Genomic DNA, 21,384 nt, shown 5'->3' with positions numbered 1-21,384 from the left:
TATTATAAATTCATTAATGTATACAAGCATTTACATATGAAATAGTTTCAAACTGCTTCATATCTAGAATTCCTCAACATTTCTAATAAACTCTTATTCACATCAAAAGAAAGCTCCTAATTCCATTGCTCTCACACACAAATACTTTCTTCTTCTGAATGCATTTCTTTCTATGTTGAATCAGCTGTACAGGCTAAGGGCATACAAGTGTTCTGTGTCATCAATAATTTCTATGATCCCCAAAGACGTGGCAACTTGCCAAGAAACACACAGAGAGTAGTTCTTTCATTCATCAAACTCACACTTATATCTTAACCCTCACTCCCTCAAGTGGATTGTACCTAAAATACAGCACTTTTAGAAAAGTAATACAGTAGCTTCAGAAATTAAGCTCTTAAGGAAACTTTGCGTCACAGTAAATCTCAGATTTATAGTGCTTGGCAGTTGTTCTGCAACAGTAGTAGCCTTGGGGTTTCTGGCACTAGTTTAGTATTGACAGCAGCTGATGTGATTTCTTTTTGCTCTTTGACTCCTCTTTAATAAAAAGCATGCCCTATGGCTCATTGGTTTTGCCCCCTCTGGGTGGTAGCAACTTTTTGAGGAATCAAGTAGCCAGAGCTGGCACTGAGCCAAGTAAATAGCATGCACCGTTGGCTCCTGACAGCATATTGTAATCAAATCTTCATAAGACATCGTAAAGCAGTCAGATGCTGTATGAAACTTGACAGATACAAGCATTCTTTTTCAAGAACCATGATTGCTGTCCAATATATATGGTATCAATTACTGTATAAGCTAAAGAACATCTGATATAAAGTTATTAAGAGAAATCTTGGGAATGAATAAACAAATAAAATGAGATGATATATTGTAAATTTCCCTTCCCATTTTAATTTGTTCATTCAATTTAAGCTATACTCACAATTCCAGTGAGTACTCACAGAAGCCTAAATTTTACTGGGAACAATGGCATAACTGATAATATATTTGGGCCCTGAATTAACATACATTCAAGCTTTCATAAATAGGCACAGCTCTTTTATTTTATTCATTCGTCTGAATGTGTTATAATGGTCAAACAGTGATAGACTGTTATCAGGAAGTGCCAAATGGGTTGCACACCATCTTCCACAGGTAATCCTCAACTTACAACAGTTCATCTAGTTACAACAGCACTGAAAAAAGGGACATGATCATTTTTCAGTTACAACCTTTGCGGCATGATCATGTGAACAAAATTCAGATTCTTGCCAACTGGTTCATACTTATGACTGTTGCTGTGTCCTAAAGTCATGTGATCACTTTTTCTGACCTTCTGAGAAGCAAAGTGTGATGACCCGGGGCATGGCACAATGGCAAAACAGTCAGATAATCAGTAGGAGTCCTTTTATTAGCTCCAACTTTGCCCCCAATGTCCTGGGTTACGTTCTGGGCTGTAGAAAAACTCTACCAGGAACAGCCTTTGACTGCAGAGAATTAAGTCCAAAACGTGGTTAACAAAAACTGTAACTATAATCAAGGCAAGATGAGGTAATTAGTCTGGCAGGGCAAGAGAAGGAATTCCAGACATGAAGGAACGGCAGTAATTCAACCTGGCTGGGAGGATGCCAGGAACGCAGATAACCAAAGTCAACACAAGATAAACTCACACATCTCTTTTAAACTCTCTTCCCAGGTGTGGCTAATGAAGGGAATGAGGGCCCTTTCCTCCCACGTTGCTCTCTTCTCCATTCCTCCCTGTGTGCCCTAGGATAAGGAGGGGATGGGCCTGGGTCTTCCTCTGAACTCCCTCTCCCTTGTTCTACCTCTCCCCTACTCTGCCCAGCCAGACTTTGCCCTTCCTCAGTTTCCTCCACAGCCAACGTAGCCACACTCCCACTCCCTGTCAATATTCGTCTTCTTCCACGGATTCAGACTCCGACAGGAGCATGACACAAAGTCAGTGGGGAAGCCAGATTCACTTAACAGCTGTGGCAAGAAAAGTTGTAAAATGAGGCAAAACTCACTTAACTAATGTCTTACTTAACAACAGAAATTTTTGATTCAATTGTGGTTGTAAGTTGAAGACTATCTGTACAGGGTAAATCCAGATTCCTGTCAAATATCTATCCCAAAAGCTCATTCAATGAATTTGGGCCAACATTTCTCTCATACCCATCTGCAGCACAAAGGCGATGTGGAGAAAAACAGAAGGAAGGACCACTATGTGGACCACACTGAGTTCCTGAACCAAAAATAGTATAATTACAAATAATGAAAATAATAAAAAAATTACAGACTAGGTGAAATTTATATCTTATTAAAGTTTTTGCCTTAATAACCATCGCATTCTATCTCACAATATTTATCCAATAAATGGGAAAACAGGAAAACATGCCTTCTTATTATTTCATTTAATGACTAAAACTAATAGGACATACTCTCCACTCTAAAGATAAAATCCCTAGTATTTCTGGATATACAAAAAGGATTTTAAAAACTACTGATATATATTTTTAAAGCACTTAAACCTACTAAAGAAATACATTAGGCAAATGCAGGTTTTCCTTCCTTCCTCCCTCATTGCTTTAAGTAGCCACTTTCCATGCTATACAAAAAAGTTACAGTTTGGGACAAGATGTGATGTTCTCAAAACATATGTTCAGAACCTTAGATATGTGAGACAAATTGTGTGGTTCTTCGAATTCTGGCAACAAATTAATCAGCTGAGCCCATAGAGCTAGACATGAAAACCACAGTCCATGGCATTTGCAGCCCAGGCAATCTGTCATTTTCAATTATAGAAATAGATTGAGATATTATGGTATGTCTTTTAGAGAACACAGCATGCAACAATGCACATTCATTCATTAAAATATCTGGACAAGGCTAGTGTATATATTTATTATCATATATAGATATTAAGGATGCATTCTGAGCCATATTTATTGGAAATAAATTCTATCATGACTTCTAATCCTAGAAAGATTTCATTTAAAATCTTACCTCGATAGTATTAAACAAATTTCAACTGGGTTCACATACAGATAAGTAAAGGTGATTTTGAAAGATAACTTTGCCTTTAAAAAAAGTAATGTTTTTTTGGGATGAATTAATCTTGATTCATGGATATGGAGAGTCACTTTACAATCCATTTCAATTACAGTACAATGCCATCCTTTTTTATCACCTAAGGCTGTCAAATGATACTGTTCAGGAGCTATGTAGCTAAGCAAAATTAATTCTCAGAAGGGAGCCATTTTCAGAGCAGAGGTTGAGAAACCAGGAAAACAAAACAAATCTGGCCACCAAGCCAAAGTTTAAATAGGCTGATTGATATCCAGAGTAGTCGGTGAAGTGGGAGATTTCAGAAAGTCCAAGAATCTAGATTTACACCAAGCTAGGGCTAGATGATAGGGCCAAAATATTAACTGTTTATAGTTCTCATGAATTAGAAAACAAACTTTATATAATGGCTACTTCTATTCTCTCACAATAGTTTATGAATCCGAATGTCTCTAGTTCTACAAAGTCTCTATAGTAAAGTTCATTTTATTTCACTGTCCTTTATTCTCTGAACCTACATTCTCAGAAGTATTCTCTCTTTGGGCTGCAAGAGAAACTCAAGAAAAGGAGGAATCTACCAAGAAAAAATAAAATGCTCCACTCCTCAGGGACCCACAGAATCCAATTCAGGTATGCACCCAAGTTAGATTCTGTAGGCAACACACAGTTAATTCTTGATTTGTGACAACAGGGACCAAAAAATTCATTAAATCATACAGTTATTTAGTGAAGCACCATGTGACCATGCCCAATTTAATGACCTTTTTGCTGCAGTTGTTAAATTGAATTATCATGGTTGGTAGGTGAGACGTAATGTGACTTTAATTTTCTCTGCTGGCTTCCCCCTTAACTTTGCTTGTTGGAAGCCAGCTGGGAAAGACCACAAATGGTGTTCATATGACCATGAAATGCTGTGAGCATCATAAATGCATGACAATTGTGGGTGACTAGGATGTAGACCAGAGTTCCTAAACGTTTCTGACTTGTGAGCTGGCCGGGGGTGGGTGGGGGTGGGATGGTTCCACGCAAGTGGCCAGCAAGCGCGCATGTGTGCAGCTCCATTTGCGTAAGTGGCATGCACACAAACCTGCCACTCAGTTAAGTGGAGTGCACAAACACATGCTTGCCCGCTGCTCACTTAAGTATGTGTGCGCGCACACATGCTCACCAGCTGTTACTGAGGCCCGGTTGCAAACCCCTCACAGCTCATAATGGGCTGCAGCCTAGAGGTTGAGGATCCTTGATGTAGACCATTTAAACATTCTAATGGGTCAGGTGTTGATTCTCTCTTCAGAAGATGCTTTAACTTGTTTCATTAAATAATCTAGTTTTACTCAGAGCAATTGAAGTTCTTTAATTTGTAGGCACTGTGGTATATTTGCCACTCACCAAAACCTGCTGGGATCTCCATCATAAAGCCTGTTTCAAGTGATAGAAACCTTTTGTAATGACTTCATCCCATTGACATTTTCATCAGAGATCAAAGTAACAAAAGATTGGTACTATCAGTCTAGAGAATTCAAGACTGAAATGTCAATAATAACAGGTGCAGCCTCCTAACAATCATTGCACACCTCTACTGCACCAAAATCCCTGCCAAATAAAATAGGGTTCTACATTTCAGATGATGAAATGTAGTTTCTAGGAAATTGACTGACAGTAGGTGAAGTTTATATTTTTTTAAGTTTGGCAAACTAAAACGCCATAAAAGCTGTAAGCTAACCTGCTTATTGTTTTGACAACAAAAATAAATTAGGATATTTCTCAGAGGCTGATCTTATTAAAAAGGCTTGATCGTTGAAGTTTTAAAAAAATTACACCTAGAGCATACAGTACAATTTTTTAAATAATAAATTGGGCTCCAACTAGAAGTAATTTTGTCCTACTGGAAACATTTTCCAGGAACAAGAAACATGATGCAGGTCATAAGGATGCTGAAGTAGGAATTTTTGGATTCCAAACACGCAGTGGAAAATCCTGTATTTTGGGGCAAGTTAATAACTTTACAACCCTTCATCCTGGGTATTCAAAGGTTATGGCCCTCCTGACTGGCAGTGTTGCTGATAATGGGAGGAATGGAAAACCATCTGACCAAGAGATGATACAAAGTGGGAGTCATGCAGTTTCAACTATGATCATGGAAAAACTGGGCACCACAAGCAGAGGCCTGGTTTCCTGAACATAGACAACTAATAGACAAACATCTGTACAGTAGTCTCTTCCTGTGACACATTTCCTGTTACACCTGTGGAGATATGACGGAGCTTAGCAAAAATAGTATCCATTTTACTGGCAGTCTCTGCATCAATAATAGCTTTTGTTTTTTGAGGAGCCCCTTTAGAGATCTGTATGGTAAATTGTACAAGACTTTTCCTTATTGTATTATCATACGCTGGTCTCTTTCAACTCTTTTAGCTTAAGACAGAAATCTCAAATGTGCTAGTTCTGCAGGGTAATAACTGATATTAGAAATCCTTCTAAATGATGCTACTCACGGAACAATTTAACAGGACCTAACATATGGAGAGATCTTACATCTAAGTCAATTAAGTATCATTGGTTAGTATATTTTAAGGGGCATTTAAAGTGGCAGTTAAGCTGAAAAATATTCATTCTCCTGTTTGGAAACTTCCATGGTTGGTGGAATTTTTTAACAAATAGAATTCATGATGTTAAAACCATACATTTTCAGATTCAGGGTCAAGATTAAGAAAGCAAAAAGTGTACCCACAAGAATTATGCAAGCAGATATTTAGATGAATCCAAAATCTTAAGAGAATTCAGATTACTACAAGGAATGCTGAAGAAAAGGTTCAAAATGGTGTTTGTTTACGGTGTAGGTAAGCTAGAAATGCAATCTTTCTATATGGTGAGTCTTGGAAATTTCAATGTGGTCATAGGTCTTTGTATTTATGAATCTCTGAAAGTGTCCCCGGTCCTGTGAATCCTGTTGCAAGATGATACTGCATCTACAGGCTTTCATGTGAAGAGATGAAATGTGGGGGAATTCATTCTGTCCATCAAGATCAGTTATTCTTTGCAAAACAGCTTTGCTTGACACTATGTTCCACTGAAACTCAAAAACTACAGGTGCTTTCTGGACTTGATTTTTTTGATTTTGTTTTACAGAGAACAAACTCCAGCAGGCATGACAGCTGTATAAAATCAAGGTTCAAAAACTAAGGATTTCAGTATATTTTCTATAGTTGTAGTGATCCCAAAGTAAGATGTTTCTTAATCTAAAAAATGCATATAATAATTTTTTTCTCTTGCACCTCTATTTTTCCTATTTTATACTCACAGGCTATATACTAATATTTGGAAACCTACCTCATTATTAATGTCAAAAACTCCTTCCTGTATTTTTTCATAGATTTCCTTTGCTGTGTTAATAAATGCCTGAAAGAAAACAGAAACATTTGAAATAAATACAAAATATATTTCATTTAGTTCTTCAATGGCTTATTATGAGTTTGTCAACCTTAGAAACCTTTTTGCTTAACAACCAATATGCCTCTAAACAAGGATTACCTGTTCTATTAGACTGCGATAACCTTTTACCTGGTCACTGTATGTCTTCTGGTTTTTTGATTAAAGTGGAATTCTTCATTTGGAGGTTCTCTGAATCCTGAATAATTTCAACACTGCTAGTTCCAATGGACTAGTTTGATAGTAATTCCCAGGTTACTAATGAAATCTAGAGATAATCTAAAAATCTTTTCAGATATTTAACTGTTTAATGTACAGACAATGTATCATCAGCAGGCAAAGTAAATTAATCTGTCCAAGCAGAAGAGAATCAAGCACTACTTTCAAACAAAGTTTCCTATGAACCATGCTACTTATTTACAAATAAAGGAATAGTAAGTTTCTAGAATGCATATTGACATCCCAGTTGAGGAGAGGAAGAGGAAAGATTCTGCAATATAAATATACATATGTGAGAAGAATTTGATGGATAATTAGAACAATGTGAAGTTAAAAAATGCAGCTTTACCTTATTCCAGGTGATATCCTTTGACCGCCTAGACCATCTAGGAATGTCAAACTCAATTTTATTGAGGGCCACATCAGGGTTGTGTTTGACCTTGGGGAGCCAGGGGGAGGCATGGCCAGGGGGCATGGCATCACTCATCGAGGCTCCGTTTTCAACCGTGATGGCCTCCTGAAGCTCTCTGCCAGCGAAAATAGACCTTGGCGAGGCCACGTGAAGCCCTCCCAGGCTTTGTTTTCAGCCGCAACGGCCTCTTGCAGCCTTCTGCCAGCCAAAACAGAATTGGCAGAGGGATGCAGCAGCCGAAAACGTAGCCTGGGAGGGCTTTGTGCAGCCATCCTGAGCTCCATATTTGCTGGCAGAGGCACCACGGGATGGTCCTTCACTGTTCCCAGGACGGGCCCGCGGGCCAGATCTAAGCAACTCATGGGCCAGATCTGGCCCCAGATTTGACACCCCTGATCTAGCTTATTATGATATGACTTGGCAGCAGCTCTACAGGAACTCAAGTAGAGATCTTTCATGTCACCAACTATCTATTCTTTTGTAGCACAGCAGGGAAAGACAAATTAGTTGTGCAAAAGGTGAGTAGGGAACAATTTTTGCCTTCTTGCCTTAATACATTTCCAAAATATAAATAACATGATCTTTGTTGTAGATCCAATATTTGGATGCTTCACCTGGAAATCCATTATCAGGCAAACAAATGGATGTACTAAAAATAATGTCTCTCTGTCTATCTCTTTATGGAGAGAAACACAGAGGAAATAAGTTCATATGAAATTCATTGTGACATTTTGCTTACATTTATTTCTTTAGAGCACTATATTCACATCACCATATATAGTAAACTATTCTTCCCTCTTTAATAAGATTATTCAAATATAAATCAGCCCAGAGTTACCTTATTGTGGAGATGGGTGGCATAAAAATAAAATAATCATATTTCATATATTGTTTATTTATTACATTTATTTGCACTCATGTTGCCACAAGACAATTCTAGGTGGCTTACAAAATTTAAAACGATAAACAATATGTGTGAGTGTGTGTGTGTGTGTGTGTGTGTACGTACGTACGTATGTATGTATGTATGTATGTATGTAAAGATGGGGAGGAAGGATCAAAACGTGCAGGGGATGAGGTGGGATCTGTTATTACTCCATCAACCACTTCCAGCATGCACTCTTCCATTGTTTTGTTTACTTTATTGTCGTTGCACCTTGTACAATGAAATTAAATGCCATCTTCAGTGTACCTTGTAACTATAAAAATAAAACACAAACACACATCCTTCACAATGGGGGCCCAAGCCAACTGGCAAGGCCAGGTTTCAGGCCCTTTTGAAAGGTCAGGAGGGTAGGAACAAATCTCACCCGTGTGTGTGTTTAAGATGGGCAAGAGTCTACATTGTAAAGTGTACATAAAACATATCAATACTTTATACAAAAATATATCAACTTATATCACACACAACCCAGTTAGTATTTGACACATAATTCAGTTCCTATCACTGTAAGAATTTAACATGATGTACTGTACTGACAGTAACAGAGGTAGCCAAAAAAGTAAATTAAACCCTGTCCTACCAACTTTTTATAGTCACTAAATTCTGGTATCATATATTCAGGTGTGCTATACCCGATTGCAAATCTAATTTAAATACTAAAAAATAAACAGGGTTCATGGTGGAGAGCAAATCATACCTTTCCTAATTTCTACTCTAGAAGCATTTGACTGCTGAACTTGCCACCAGAGCTTTGTTTCCTAATTAACAGGACTGATATGTTTTCACCTTTAAAGGCCTTACAGCTCCCTAGAGTAATCAATCTACTGCAGCTCAATTACTGCACCAAGTGCATACTACAGCCAATGAAGGAGACTCAAATAATTGCAACCATGAGTAGAAAGATATGAATATGCATAAACTGTAAGTGGATGATTGAATCCTCACAGAGGGTCATGAAAATTTGCAGCAACATAATGAGAAGAATTAATCACTACAGCTTCACAGGACATGTAGGAAGCAAGACAGTTTTCAGACATTCACTAGAACTCGGAAATGAATTATCTGCCAACTCTGAACTAATCTGTAGTCTACAGAAATAATTATTTTCAATATTAAAAGGGGGGTTGCAATAATTAAATTAACTATTACGAGGGCATAAATGTTCAAATAATCTAAAACTGCAGTCCAAACTTTAAATGTTCTCACAACTACAATCTCTTAAGGGATTCTCTATTTTCTAAAACAGAACAGAACAACTTTATTTTCAAGCTCACGCATGCATATATCATCAATCTGTTGTTTATTTAAAACTACACTGGTGACAAATAATCAGCAGCCCAATATCTAACATGGTATATTTTGTCCTTCTGCTAATATGAGAATTTCTTATATTTCTCTGTAGCAGGAAAATAATCTGCATAAATATTTGGTTGGATTTATATCTATGAACTGGATGGTCCTGAAATTCCCCTTTCCATTCTGTTCTGAATACTCCTAGAATAAGCAAAATGTAAATTGCATAGAGAATGATAAATTGGCTGACATGACGGGGGTGGGTGGGGGGGTGTATTAAATACTGGTCCTTTTTGTTTGCAGAGAATCAACTTTGAGATTCTTGAAATCTCAAAACTCTGAATCAAGACACTGGAATATACTATATGTTTATTTTATTTAAGTAAGTCTAGATTTTGTACCGAGGAAAAGTCCTATTAAAAAGTTAAGTTCCTTCCAATCTATTTTCCTTTAAATTGGTTTATCATGCAAGTCATAATTAACATGCATGGTGAAGGTACTATTAGCTTTCATGAGGTACCCTAGCAAGAACTGTAGGATACAAATTGTTATGAACTTTATGAAGCAAGATATAATTGCAAGTGCTCAAACAAGGAATAGTTTTTATTTTATTATCCTGGATCAACATGGCTATTAATATTTAACTGCTTTTTAATATGAAGGATTTTAATATGAAGGATATTTCAGGCTTAATTGGTTAATGAACCGGTGGTTAAGGTAAAAGGCTAGAAAGTGGGAGATTGCAAGTTCATGTCCTGCCTTAGCTGTGAAAGCCAGTTGTGTGACTTTGGTCCAGTCATTCTCTCTCAACTCAACCCAACTCACAGGGTTGTTATTGTGGGGAAAATAGGAAGAGGAAGGTGTGTTAGACATGTTTGACACCTTGAATTGTATGTAAAAATAATAAAGGTGAGATACAAACAAATTCCAGTACTATTTTGGATCTCAAAATACTTTAACAAAAAATATTGCAAGAATCCTATAAACAAATTCATTACCATCGTTTAGCCATTTTGTATCCACTGCAGGATGAAGGCCTCTTCCGCATGTTTCCAACCAATACAGTCCTAAGCTTTCTTTTGCCAATTGGGTCCACAATAAACAATTATAGGATCAAAATGGCTTACATGCATTCAGTTTCAGCATCCTCCAGTTGTAAAAGCCTCAGTACAGGTAGTCTTCGATTCACAACAACAAAACTTCTATTGCTAAGCAAAACAGTTATAACATTTCTTGCCACAGTTTAGCAAATCAATGCAGTCGTTAAGTTAGTAACACAATTGATAAATGAATCTTGTTTCCCCATTGACTTGGCTTGTCCGAAGGTCACAAAAGGTTACATGACCTCGGGACCCTGCAATCGTCTTAAATATGAACCAGTTGGCAAGCAAACAAATTTTTATTATGTGATCAAAATTTTGATCAAGTTGTAACTTCAAATGGTCACTAAACAAATTGCTGTAAATCAAGGACTTCCTGTACATAGTCTGAGAAAGACATCAATCTCTTGACAGGATTATATACAAATCAATGTGGACTAAAGAACCCTTTTAACACAAGAGAGAATTGTATACTCAACATTATGTATTATTTTATTTATTTTTTATTTAGAAAAATTATATTGCCATCTATTTTCATATAGTGACTCATATATCAGTGTATCAAATTACTTTGAAAATGCAGTACTTGAAAAATAATTCAAAATATGTGATTTTTGCAAATTCTAATGTGGGAATAATATTTCCCTAATTTTTAAAAGACAATACCTGCTGCAGTTTATTTATTTAAAACATTTGCAAAATTGTCCATTTTAAAAAGAACTCTGAGCAGCTTACAACCAATAAAGCAATAAACTTGCAAACTTGGGAAAATAAAGTTATAATTTAGGATACTATTAAATTTTTAAAAATCCATCTGTATGATACTGAAAAAGTCAGATTCCTTAAGCTTTTTATGTAACATGCTGCCATCTGGTGGCAATATATTGTTGATGAGATTTATAGTACAAAATCAATAATAAAGTAACATAAAAACTTAATAGTATATTTTTGAAAGAAAAAAGTTTCAGTTTTCAAAAACTAGTTTGCATCAAAACTCCAAAATTTTACCCAACATTTTAAATTAAACTAGACAGGTTTTCCTGGATACAAAGCAAAATAGATCGGATCAGATATCAGATTAAGACAGCAAGTTTTAATTCTCTAAAACAAACATTTTAGACACATATAGAATTTTTAATATTTAAAAAATCACTACACCTGGATTGCTGGAATAGTTCAAAATATTTTTGAAGTACATATAAATATTTCATATCATCTATTTTGAAGTATTTAAAATATATGTTCATCACTTTTGGATTAACTAAAGTCTCTTTGGATGAAAAATCAATTTCACAAGGACTAAATGCCTATAATAATGATAAATACGAGAACTTAAAACTGAGATGATTTTACAACAGTGGAAAACTTGTCTAGTTTAAGGTTTCTGTTGTAACAGGCAATTATAGGGAAATGTGTCAAACAGGAAAAATGTCTCATTTCAAAGCCAGAACAACCATTTTGTTTGGGGTATGCCGTATTATTTTGAATCAGTCACCTCTCAGATGAACCCTATTGTGGAAGTTTTTGGTAATTCCTGGTTCAATGAAATAAAATCCAGAGAGATAAGTAGAGCAGCTCTTTTCCTTAACATTGTAATTCTCAGTGTGGCATATTTTGCCAGTCAGCTAATGTATCATCCTAGCAAAATCCATTCTCTTGCTCCTCACAAAAATGTTTTAGCCAAGACTGTTTTAGTATATTTTATAGGAGAAAAATAAGGAATTGCACATGAGAATGCAAAATACCATCCATATTTCTCTCTTCAAGTACTTAAAATAAGGTTAAATGCTACAAAGTAGTTTATTTACAAATGATTATTTGTTGTTGACCTGAACACCATACAAATCTCAATATCTGCTTCCTGCCTCAGTTATCCAATTTTGATTAAAGTCTTTTGTAAACAACAGATCAATGGACTCTTAATGCAACTTGTGTTTACATTGAAGGTTTTATTGAAAATCATTCCTCCACTCCTTGATGAAATACAACTCAATAAATTTTGATTTAATGTGCCATCTAATTAAGAAAAGAATAGGTTTTGTAGTTTAATTGCTGGCCTTTCTATTCCTTTGAATATTTCTCCTTAGGTTTTATTTTTAATCACCAGCATTTATTCTACTTCTTCTGAGTAAAAAAACCAAAGAATTTTCCAAAATGTACTGAGAAACCTATGGCTCTGTGAGAACTTGATGGTGGTTCCATGACACACTAAATGTAAAAAAAAAGTAACTCTTGCTTGTCAATTGGCAAATTTTCTAAGGTACAGTAGAAAGTGTGGGGCTTTTCAGCGACATTCAAACCCTCTCTCTACCCCTAGAGCACTTGATAGCATAAAGGCTGAAGTAGCATAGAAGATACCATTCTGTTAGGAATATATAGCTATTCAGGTCCAAAGTAGGAAAAGTGCTTTAAATTTGGCATGATTATGCTCACTACACCTGTCAATGGTTCCTCTGGAAAAAAAACAACCAGAGTTTTTTTTTTTTACAAACTAGCTATTTGGTCTCAGAAAAATACACATTTGGGGTAAGTAGGCATTAAGATATCAGTGAAAGGACTGAGACATGTGGCCAATAACTACACAACCTTACAATCTGTATAGAATGCTTCATTTCATCCTTTAATGGGATCCTGGTATGGTTCAGTAGTTCAGAAAATTTTTTTATCTTTATTTCAAAGATATTTTTCAATATTTTTCTATACTTAGAATTCTTATCTAACATATAAAAATACTCAAAATTACCTCTTCTACATTTGAAGCAGTTTTGGCAGATGTCTCCATAAAGATTAGGCCATGCTCTCTTGCAAATGCTTCACCTTCTTCTTTTTTCACTTCTCTTCTAGACTCTAAATCACTAAGAAAGAAAATATTGAGAAAAATCAGGATTGCTTAGTTGTATCTGTTTATAATATTTAGGTAAGATTACAATTTATGTCAAATTATGTTATCTCTAGTATTATTTTTTGGTGTTTTATTATTAACTTGTTCCCTAAGGACAGTAACATTGCAAATAAAATTTAATAAATTTTAAACAGCCAGATTTTGGCAATTGCTAAAGTTATAAAACAACTTAACACAAAAACAATGAACTATGGCAGTAGAAGCCAGATAAAGTTATGCAAACAAATCTAGCCTACTGAACTGCCAGCAGCAAAAAACAAACAAACATGTTAATGTTCCAAATAGCAAATCAACTGGCATAAAGAAGATCATCAGGAATATGGTGATTTTATTTAGTTGCACGAGCTATTGAGACAAGAAGCTAGCTAGCTAAATATACAATAAACAGCATTTAATATTTTGCAGAGAAAATGTAAAATATTTAAAATTAAACCACTTTTAATAGCCTCAAGTTAAGAGTTAGGGTTTTTAATTTTATCATTTGCATTTGTTCCATACTTTCTGTAACTAATGTTAATGCACCCAGTTAGAAACCTGGAGACTGGTAGTTCTGGTTCCATCTTAGACACAAAAGCCGGCTGGGTCGCTTTGGGCAACTTACCTCAGAGGATTGTTGTGGTGGGGAAAATAGGATGGGGAAGGAGTATTAGGTATGTTCACAGCCTTGAGTTATTTATAAAAATAAGAGTGGAATAAAAAAAATCCAAACTCCAAATTTAAATATCTAATTATAGAATTACAATTATCCAAATATATGCCATTTCAGAAAACAAAATACCTTTTATTTCCAATTAGCATAATAACCATATTGGAATTAGAATGCTGGCGGGCATCTTCTAACCATGTTGTCAAATGGTTGAAAGTATCCCTCCTGAAAAGAAACTAAAATGTAAATGAACGCAAAAAGACCTAATAAAATATGTTTAAGATTACATTTTAACGTTTAGTTTATATTCCACATAATTGATACCAATTCTAAGCGACTTACAAATCAAAACTAATTAATAACATGGAAAAACCAAACATTCTTCACCCTTCTTTAAAAGGCCTTATATTTTGAATTTATACAAGATGCAACCAAATAACACAACTAGAATCAGCGCAAACTATTTAGAAAACATTCTTGCTTTGACCGATGTGGTAAAGGAACAAGAATCAATATTTAAAATTCCTTTCATTCTGACGCTTTATAATCTGAATAACATAAAAACTCTCAGCACAATATTATATTAAAATATAATCTAATCCAGACAGGAAAGTAATCTACTATGTAATAAAATATACATACATACATACCAATCTTCCCCCCCAATCTTTAACTAAAAAATACCTAGCATTCATCTGGTTGGAAATTCTGAGTTCCTCTACAGAAAAGTATAAATGCTTAGGAATATAGCAGCAAGAACACTGTGAAATCTTGTCTCAAATTAAAAGCTTTATCAGCTACACAGAAGATTCACTTCAGAATTAAGTATTCACATTAGCTACATTAAATATTATCTCTAAAATTCAACATGAATAGACACATTCAGTCCTACACACTTGAGTGTATTTGACAATAGATATAAACCATCTTAATAAAGGTTAAAATTGGTCCACTGATAGCAATAAAATTTAAATAAAGCATGAACTAGTAGGAGACCAACTCAGTATATTTTACAAGAGTACAAAAGTCTAAATCACACTAAACTGCAAGATTCTCACCTTGTAATGTCATACACTAGTAAAGCACCTGCTGCTCCTCTGTAGTATGATCTTGTGATAGAACGGAAGGACTCCTGCCCAGCCTGTAATAAAACAAGAGCAACAATTTCTTATTCCTCATGTATGAGAAATATCAGTTTACTTAGCTATACTATGACATTTATTTTACTGAAATTGAGAACAAAATAAACAGCCACTATTTCTTCAAAATAAGACTTACATATTAAAAAAATCTACAGCACCATGAGGGAGAAAAATCAAGAACGAGACCTCTAAACCGTTTTTGGCAATCCCTGACAACCCAATTTACTGAATGGCTTCACAATACATGAATCATTATTAGAGTACAGAATGGACTCCTAGCAACTAAGCTCTGAAGACAAATTTGAAAGGAAGCAAATAGTCCAATGCTTCACATTTGAATTCAATAACTCCCTCCCTGGGGCAGCTGTTGACACTAGAATAAATAAAGCCCATTGTAAATAAATGATGAATGACATTTTTACGCCCACCATCTGCTGAAGTAAAAGTTGTATGAAGGCCAAGGATGCAGATTTTATCCATTATATCATAAACTGCAGCCAGATTTCAACAATCTTCAGATGGATTTTTTTCTCCATCATTTTATTATGAAAAGCAAGTTTTGAATTTGGTTTTATATATGTCTGATCATTTAAATAACATCCTGCACTTCTGACACAAAGCTTATGCAGAGAATGAAAGACACACACACACATGGTAAAATGGCAAGCACAAACATACAGAATATCTTGTGTGTAAGTTGGTCTTTCAAATAATTGATCTAGACGTCTACATAAACTAATTATCAGTACAATGTGGCACAGCAATGCAAAATATGTAATTTATAAACTGTAAATATAGAGATGAAAAAATGAACAGAATCCACATCAATATCAATAGTTTTTAATAAGCAGCTAACAGAAACTGTGCAGTGTCTGTTAGCAATACTAAATCATGTGGTGATGTAAACAACATATAGAAGAAAATATATTTTTAACATGATTTGCAGAAAAGATATGACAGCTTTGCTTTCATGTCTAGATAAATTATAGTGAAAATAAATTAAGGACATTTAGCAATCAATATTAAGTATGCCAAGTTTATGTAGCTTGTGAAGTCTCGGGCTAATCAGAGCAGGGCAGTTACTTCTCTGTTATAGAATATTAGGCAATTGATCCGTATTATAGAAACTTGTATTAGGTCTGCATACAGCTCTGATAGATACAACATGAAGATGTTTACATAAAATATGCAATGTCAGAAGCCAATGATCATATATAAACCATACTTTATTATTTATATCCAGATCAACTCTATGTTGCAATTTATTGCGCTTCTCTGTCTTGCTATTTTAAACCTAAATTTGATATTGTTAAGATTTCTAGTTGTATATTATAAGACTTAGGGCATAACGCTGTAGTCTTGACTACATAACAGCAGTTTTATACTTGAAACAGTTGCATGGAGCTTTGTACACAAAATAGCTAAAAACAAAATATTATGAATATCCTTATTCCTAAAAATAGTAATCTCTACATTTTAAAGAGACCTTTTAGGTAACTAGAAGAACCTAGATATAGGTAAGCCTTGACTTATGACAGCAGTAGGGCTCAGAAAATTCATCATTATACAGTGCAGTCATTGTGAGGCATGTGATTTTACTACCTTTTTTGCCATGGTTGTTAAATAAATCACCTGCAGTTATTAGGACATCACATGACCATAACTTGAAACCTCCTGTCAGCTTCCTCACTAAGCTTTCTGGGAGGTCACAAGGTAGCAATGATATGACTACAGGGCACTGTAATTGTCATATGTGCAAGGTAGTTAGTAAGTGCCTAGATTGTGATCACAGGACTACAGGGGTTCTGCAAAGGCCATAAGTGGGAGGATATAAGTCAGTTTTTCACTGCCACTGTAACTCTGAACAGTCACTAAATGAATGGTTGTAGGATAGGGCTATCTGTATATCAAATAAAATACAATTTTGAAAACTTGAAAAAGGGAACATCTAAAGAAACCAGAAATAAAATCAAATATATCCTCTCTCTGCTCCAGGTGTAGGATTGTTTAATAACTGAATAAGCCAGAGTGAATCTGTTAATTTAATATTTCTTAAGGCAAAATGTTAGTCCTATTAAAAATTGTCATTTTCTCATTCCCCATTGGATTTGATACATCTATGAATAGAAACTTGAAGTTACTTATGTATTACTCGATATTGTGAAATTATCAGAAACTGAACTATTATTGCGGGATCCACATGGGTCAGTCACCAGGACTAGAAGTTTAATCTTCCAAGCTTTTGGATTCATGTTGGAGCCCATTCTCATAAAACTTCTCTCTACCAGAATGTGTCTTTGGGCTACTCAATGCATCTTGAGTGCCTGGTTGGGCATGGCTTCCTATTGGTTGATTGGTGTTTGATGGCCAGCAATTGGCTGGTATTTCCTTGTGCTATCAAGCCCTCCTAAGTTATCTGATAAGCTGGTGGTCGATCAGCTCTCCTGCTGACTGACAAAGGGCCTGTTTCTCAGGCTTCAATCATTTCCCTGGCTATCTTTTTATCTGCTCGGCCAACAAACTTAGTAGCTGAGAAATTGAATATATGTCCCTGTTCACTGCAATGTCAGGCTACCAATGAGATCAGGTCTCCTCATCTGACGCTTGCTTCTCTTCTTGCAATCTGGTGGTTAGCTTCCACCCCATCTGTTCTACATAGTCACCGGAGCAATCCAAGCAGGGGATCTGATAAGATTAAATTAGAAGTATTTCCCATTTCCAAGTGATCTTTGCAAAGCATGATTTGTCCTCATATGCAATATTTGATGCCCACTTGCAGATATCAAAAGCTGCGTTCTACTGCTTCCGACCCATAGTGGATCCTGCAACATTATCCTGGGACATGTATATTTGCCTTCATTCATGAAGTATTCCTTTAATATTAATATAGAAGATACATTAATAAATGTGATGGGGGGCAATTTAGTAGTTTTTCACTATGGACAATCTGTAATCTTTACTTACTTGATCTTTTTTCATGAATCTCTCATACCCATCCAGGTTATATTGCAAAAACTACAATTTGATTCTGATTGGAAATAGTCTTCCAATGTTGTTGGAAATCGTGACTCTTGTTCACTTTCACAACATCCCCATCTTGCTAATCCCAAAGCTCAATAGCTGATGGGGAATGGTCCTGTTTTCCCTTCCAGCAATTCTAAGCAGAGTTATTTGATGGAAACAGGAAGCAACAAGACTTCCATGCTCTTCCCAACGTCCTCCTGTAAATTTCCAGTTTCTTGTTATTAGGTGCAGAAAGCAACACATAAATACTTTTTTCTGTTTCTTTTTCTGTTTCTTTCTTAGCTTTTATAGCTAAAAACTGTGAGTTGGCCATTATGTATTTATTTTAAAAAAGATCAGAATGGAACAAAATTCAAAACAATTTTTAAAGTATTGTTTTAAAGTGATAAGACTTCTTTGCCAATTCCACTGAAGCAAATGATGCAATACTATATTGAATAAAATAATTCCATAATGTAGCTGCTTAAAACTTCTTCATTCCAGTAAACATGTTTAACTTACTACAGTCCCTAAAATAAAACATACTAATTCAGAGCATAGGTAGACAAGACAAATATTGAACAATCATTTTCCTATTCTTTTCAAAGTCTGGAAGTAGCAAGTTAACAATAATTTCACAATCATTGTCATTATCATCATCATCACCACCACCACTCCAAGTATAAAATGAAGCCTCTATCCTGGTAGAAATTATTGATTCATAATCTTTCCAACTTAAGCAAGTGCAAGATGAAGGAACAGTTCTGCTGATCTGGGTGTTATTATTTTTGGTAGCTTCTATTTTTTTAAAATGACAATCTGAATTCTTGCAGTAAGAATTTTACTTACTGTATCCCATATCTGAAGTTTTATCTGTTTCCCGTCAATGGTTATCATTCGAGCACCAAATTCTACACCTGAGTAATGAAACAAAATCAATGAAACCCATCACTTCTTAGTTTTGATTTATATAAAAACAATCAGAAAAATATACAAAATTGTAAAAGAAGGAAATGAAATAAGATCTACATCAGTCTTTCAAATACATTGCAATACTGTTCTCCAGTTGCTTCAGTATTCCATTCCTTTACACCAGGGGTGCCAAATTCCCATTGTCACTGTGTCGTGTAATGTATCACAACTTTTCCCCACTTCGCTAAACTGGGCATGGGTGTGGTATTTGATAGATTTACTAAATTTCCATTTGTGCCAGACGTTGTAGCATAGTTTCTAGCATTTAGATGCTCATACTCAAAACCACTACTATAGCAAGAAGATGCCTTACTAATCATTTCTAAAGGACATATAATTATGACTTTGCCTTTATCTCTGCAAGCTACTTCAGAGGCAACTTATATTATTTTAGCATTTAGATTAACATCCAAATGAATGGAGATACCTCATTGATGATGTTTAGTGATAACATGGATTGGGAATTGTCTAGTTCTAAGTTACAGCTTGAAATTGTAGCATGTATGCCCTCTCCCTCCAGAGGATGAGCATTGCCTACCATGACATTTTGGAATTGGACTACAGGACGGAAAGGGTACCTGGCTTCCAGATAATGATCTCTCTGCATAATGCCTCCCTGGGTCATTCTGAAACTCTTGTTAAATCTTATGCATGGTCATAGTTCCTATTATATTTATATTTCCATGGGTAGGTGCCACATTTCATTCCTCTTCTGAGAGGCAAAATGCAGCCAGGAGAGTTCACTAATTGTGAGCAACAATGAGACAGTACAGGACTCAGTCATTGTGACAATACAATCAACGTTTGCATATATTTCTGCCAGTTTAAGGACTACAGGAAAACATTTAATCACAGCCATGAAGAAATAAAAACAAAACAAAAACAAAAATAAAAAACTGCTGCATTTGAACTGTGGTAGGAAAAATAAGAATCATCCCAAAGTATAATTTTCTCTGTTAAAATAGTCAAACAGAAAATAGATTTTTAAAAAATCATACTTTAAGAAATGGTATACTATAATATGCCTCTTTTTTCTTTTAAAGTTATTTCCTGGAAGCTAATTGCTATTAAGTACACAAGATATATATATATATATATATATATATATATATATATATATATATATATATATATATATATATATATATATATATATATATATGGTAATTGAACTATATTTACACATTGAGAGAAACATAATTCATACAATTTTAAACTGGGCTTTTATTTTTGGAAAACATTTTAGAAACTGGATGCATTCTACATAATTTAAATTGAATTACTATATAGTACAATCCAGTAATTTTATCAAAAAATAAGCAGCATGCTAGTATTGTGTGCTCCTTTCCATTAACATGACTGCATAAAACCCACCATCACCACACTCATAAATGCTTGTTTATCACAAGAACACAGAATTTATGTTTCTGGAAAGGTCTCTAAAAAGAGGTTTATATTCTGTTTATATTCCTAAAACCAGAGGTAAGAAACCTGATGGTCAGAGTCAAAAATAAATAATTTTTGAAGGGTTCTGTATTTTATCATAGAACCAATCGTATGACAGGAAGGTAGGATTGGTTTTGAGGAAATTTTAGGGGACTTCCTTGACAGTGTTTTAGGAATAACTTTGTAATATTTTCAATATAGGGTTGTCACTAGGAAGAATATGGTTAACTCTCCCCCAAATCATCCATATTTTAATAAGACTTTTTAGTTTTCACTGTTTACAAGCTTAACTGTTATATATGTTTGTGTGTTTATATATATATATGTGTGTGTGTGTGTATGTTGGAGAAAGGACTCTGAATGAGTGATTACAGTTAGTCCTAGACTTAGTCCTAGAAATTTTGAGCCCAAAATTTATGTTGTTAAGTGAGATATTTCTTAAGTGAGTTTTGCCCGATTTTACAACCTTTCTTGCCACTGTTGTTAAATGAATCATTGCAGTTCATTAGTTAGTAACCTGATTGTTAAGTAAATCTGGCTTTTCCATTGACTTTGCTTATCAGAAGGTCGCCAAAGGTGATCACATGACTTTGGGACACAGCAACTGTCATAAATATGAACCAGATGCTAAGCAACTGAATTTTGATCACATGATCATGAGGATGTTGCAAAGGTCATAGCTGTGGAAAATGGTCATAAATCACTTTTTTCAATGCTGGTCTAACTTTGAATGATCACTAAATGAGTGCTGTAAATCAAGGACTAGCAACATATTCAATTTTAATCTTCCCATTTTTCTGATCATTTTAGTTAAGAATAAACATGAGTTTCC

At 34.9% G+C, this 21,384-nt stretch overlaps 1 protein-coding gene across 1 annotated transcript in view; it reads right to left on the bottom strand.

The window, feature by feature from the left end:
• Positions 1-21,384, bottom strand: part of RAB2A (RAB2A, member RAS oncogene family) — a 40,127-nt gene that overhangs the window by 1,370 nt on the left and 17,373 nt on the right. Inside the window, exons 3-7 of the mRNA XM_026692319.2 lie at positions 18,984-19,051; positions 15,048-15,130; positions 14,122-14,214; positions 13,185-13,296; positions 6,376-6,444 (exon numbers count right to left, since the gene is read on the bottom strand). Coding sequence (XP_026548104.1) covers positions 6,376-6,444; positions 13,185-13,296; positions 14,122-14,214; positions 15,048-15,130; positions 18,984-19,051 — 425 coding nt within the window. The remainder of the gene's footprint in view (positions 1-6,375; positions 6,445-13,184; positions 13,297-14,121; positions 14,215-15,047; positions 15,131-18,983; positions 19,052-21,384) is intronic.

Source organism: Notechis scutatus, chromosome 3 (assembly GCF_049901735.1).
Source record: "Notechis scutatus isolate UNSWTSFEM ecotype Mainland chromosome 3, rNotScu1.2, whole genome shotgun sequence".
Taxonomy (NCBI): Eukaryota; Metazoa; Chordata; class Lepidosauria; order Squamata; family Elapidae; genus Notechis; species Notechis scutatus.
The sequence above is the reverse complement of the archived record's forward strand: the minus strand, read 5'-3'. Positions and strand labels throughout refer to the sequence as shown.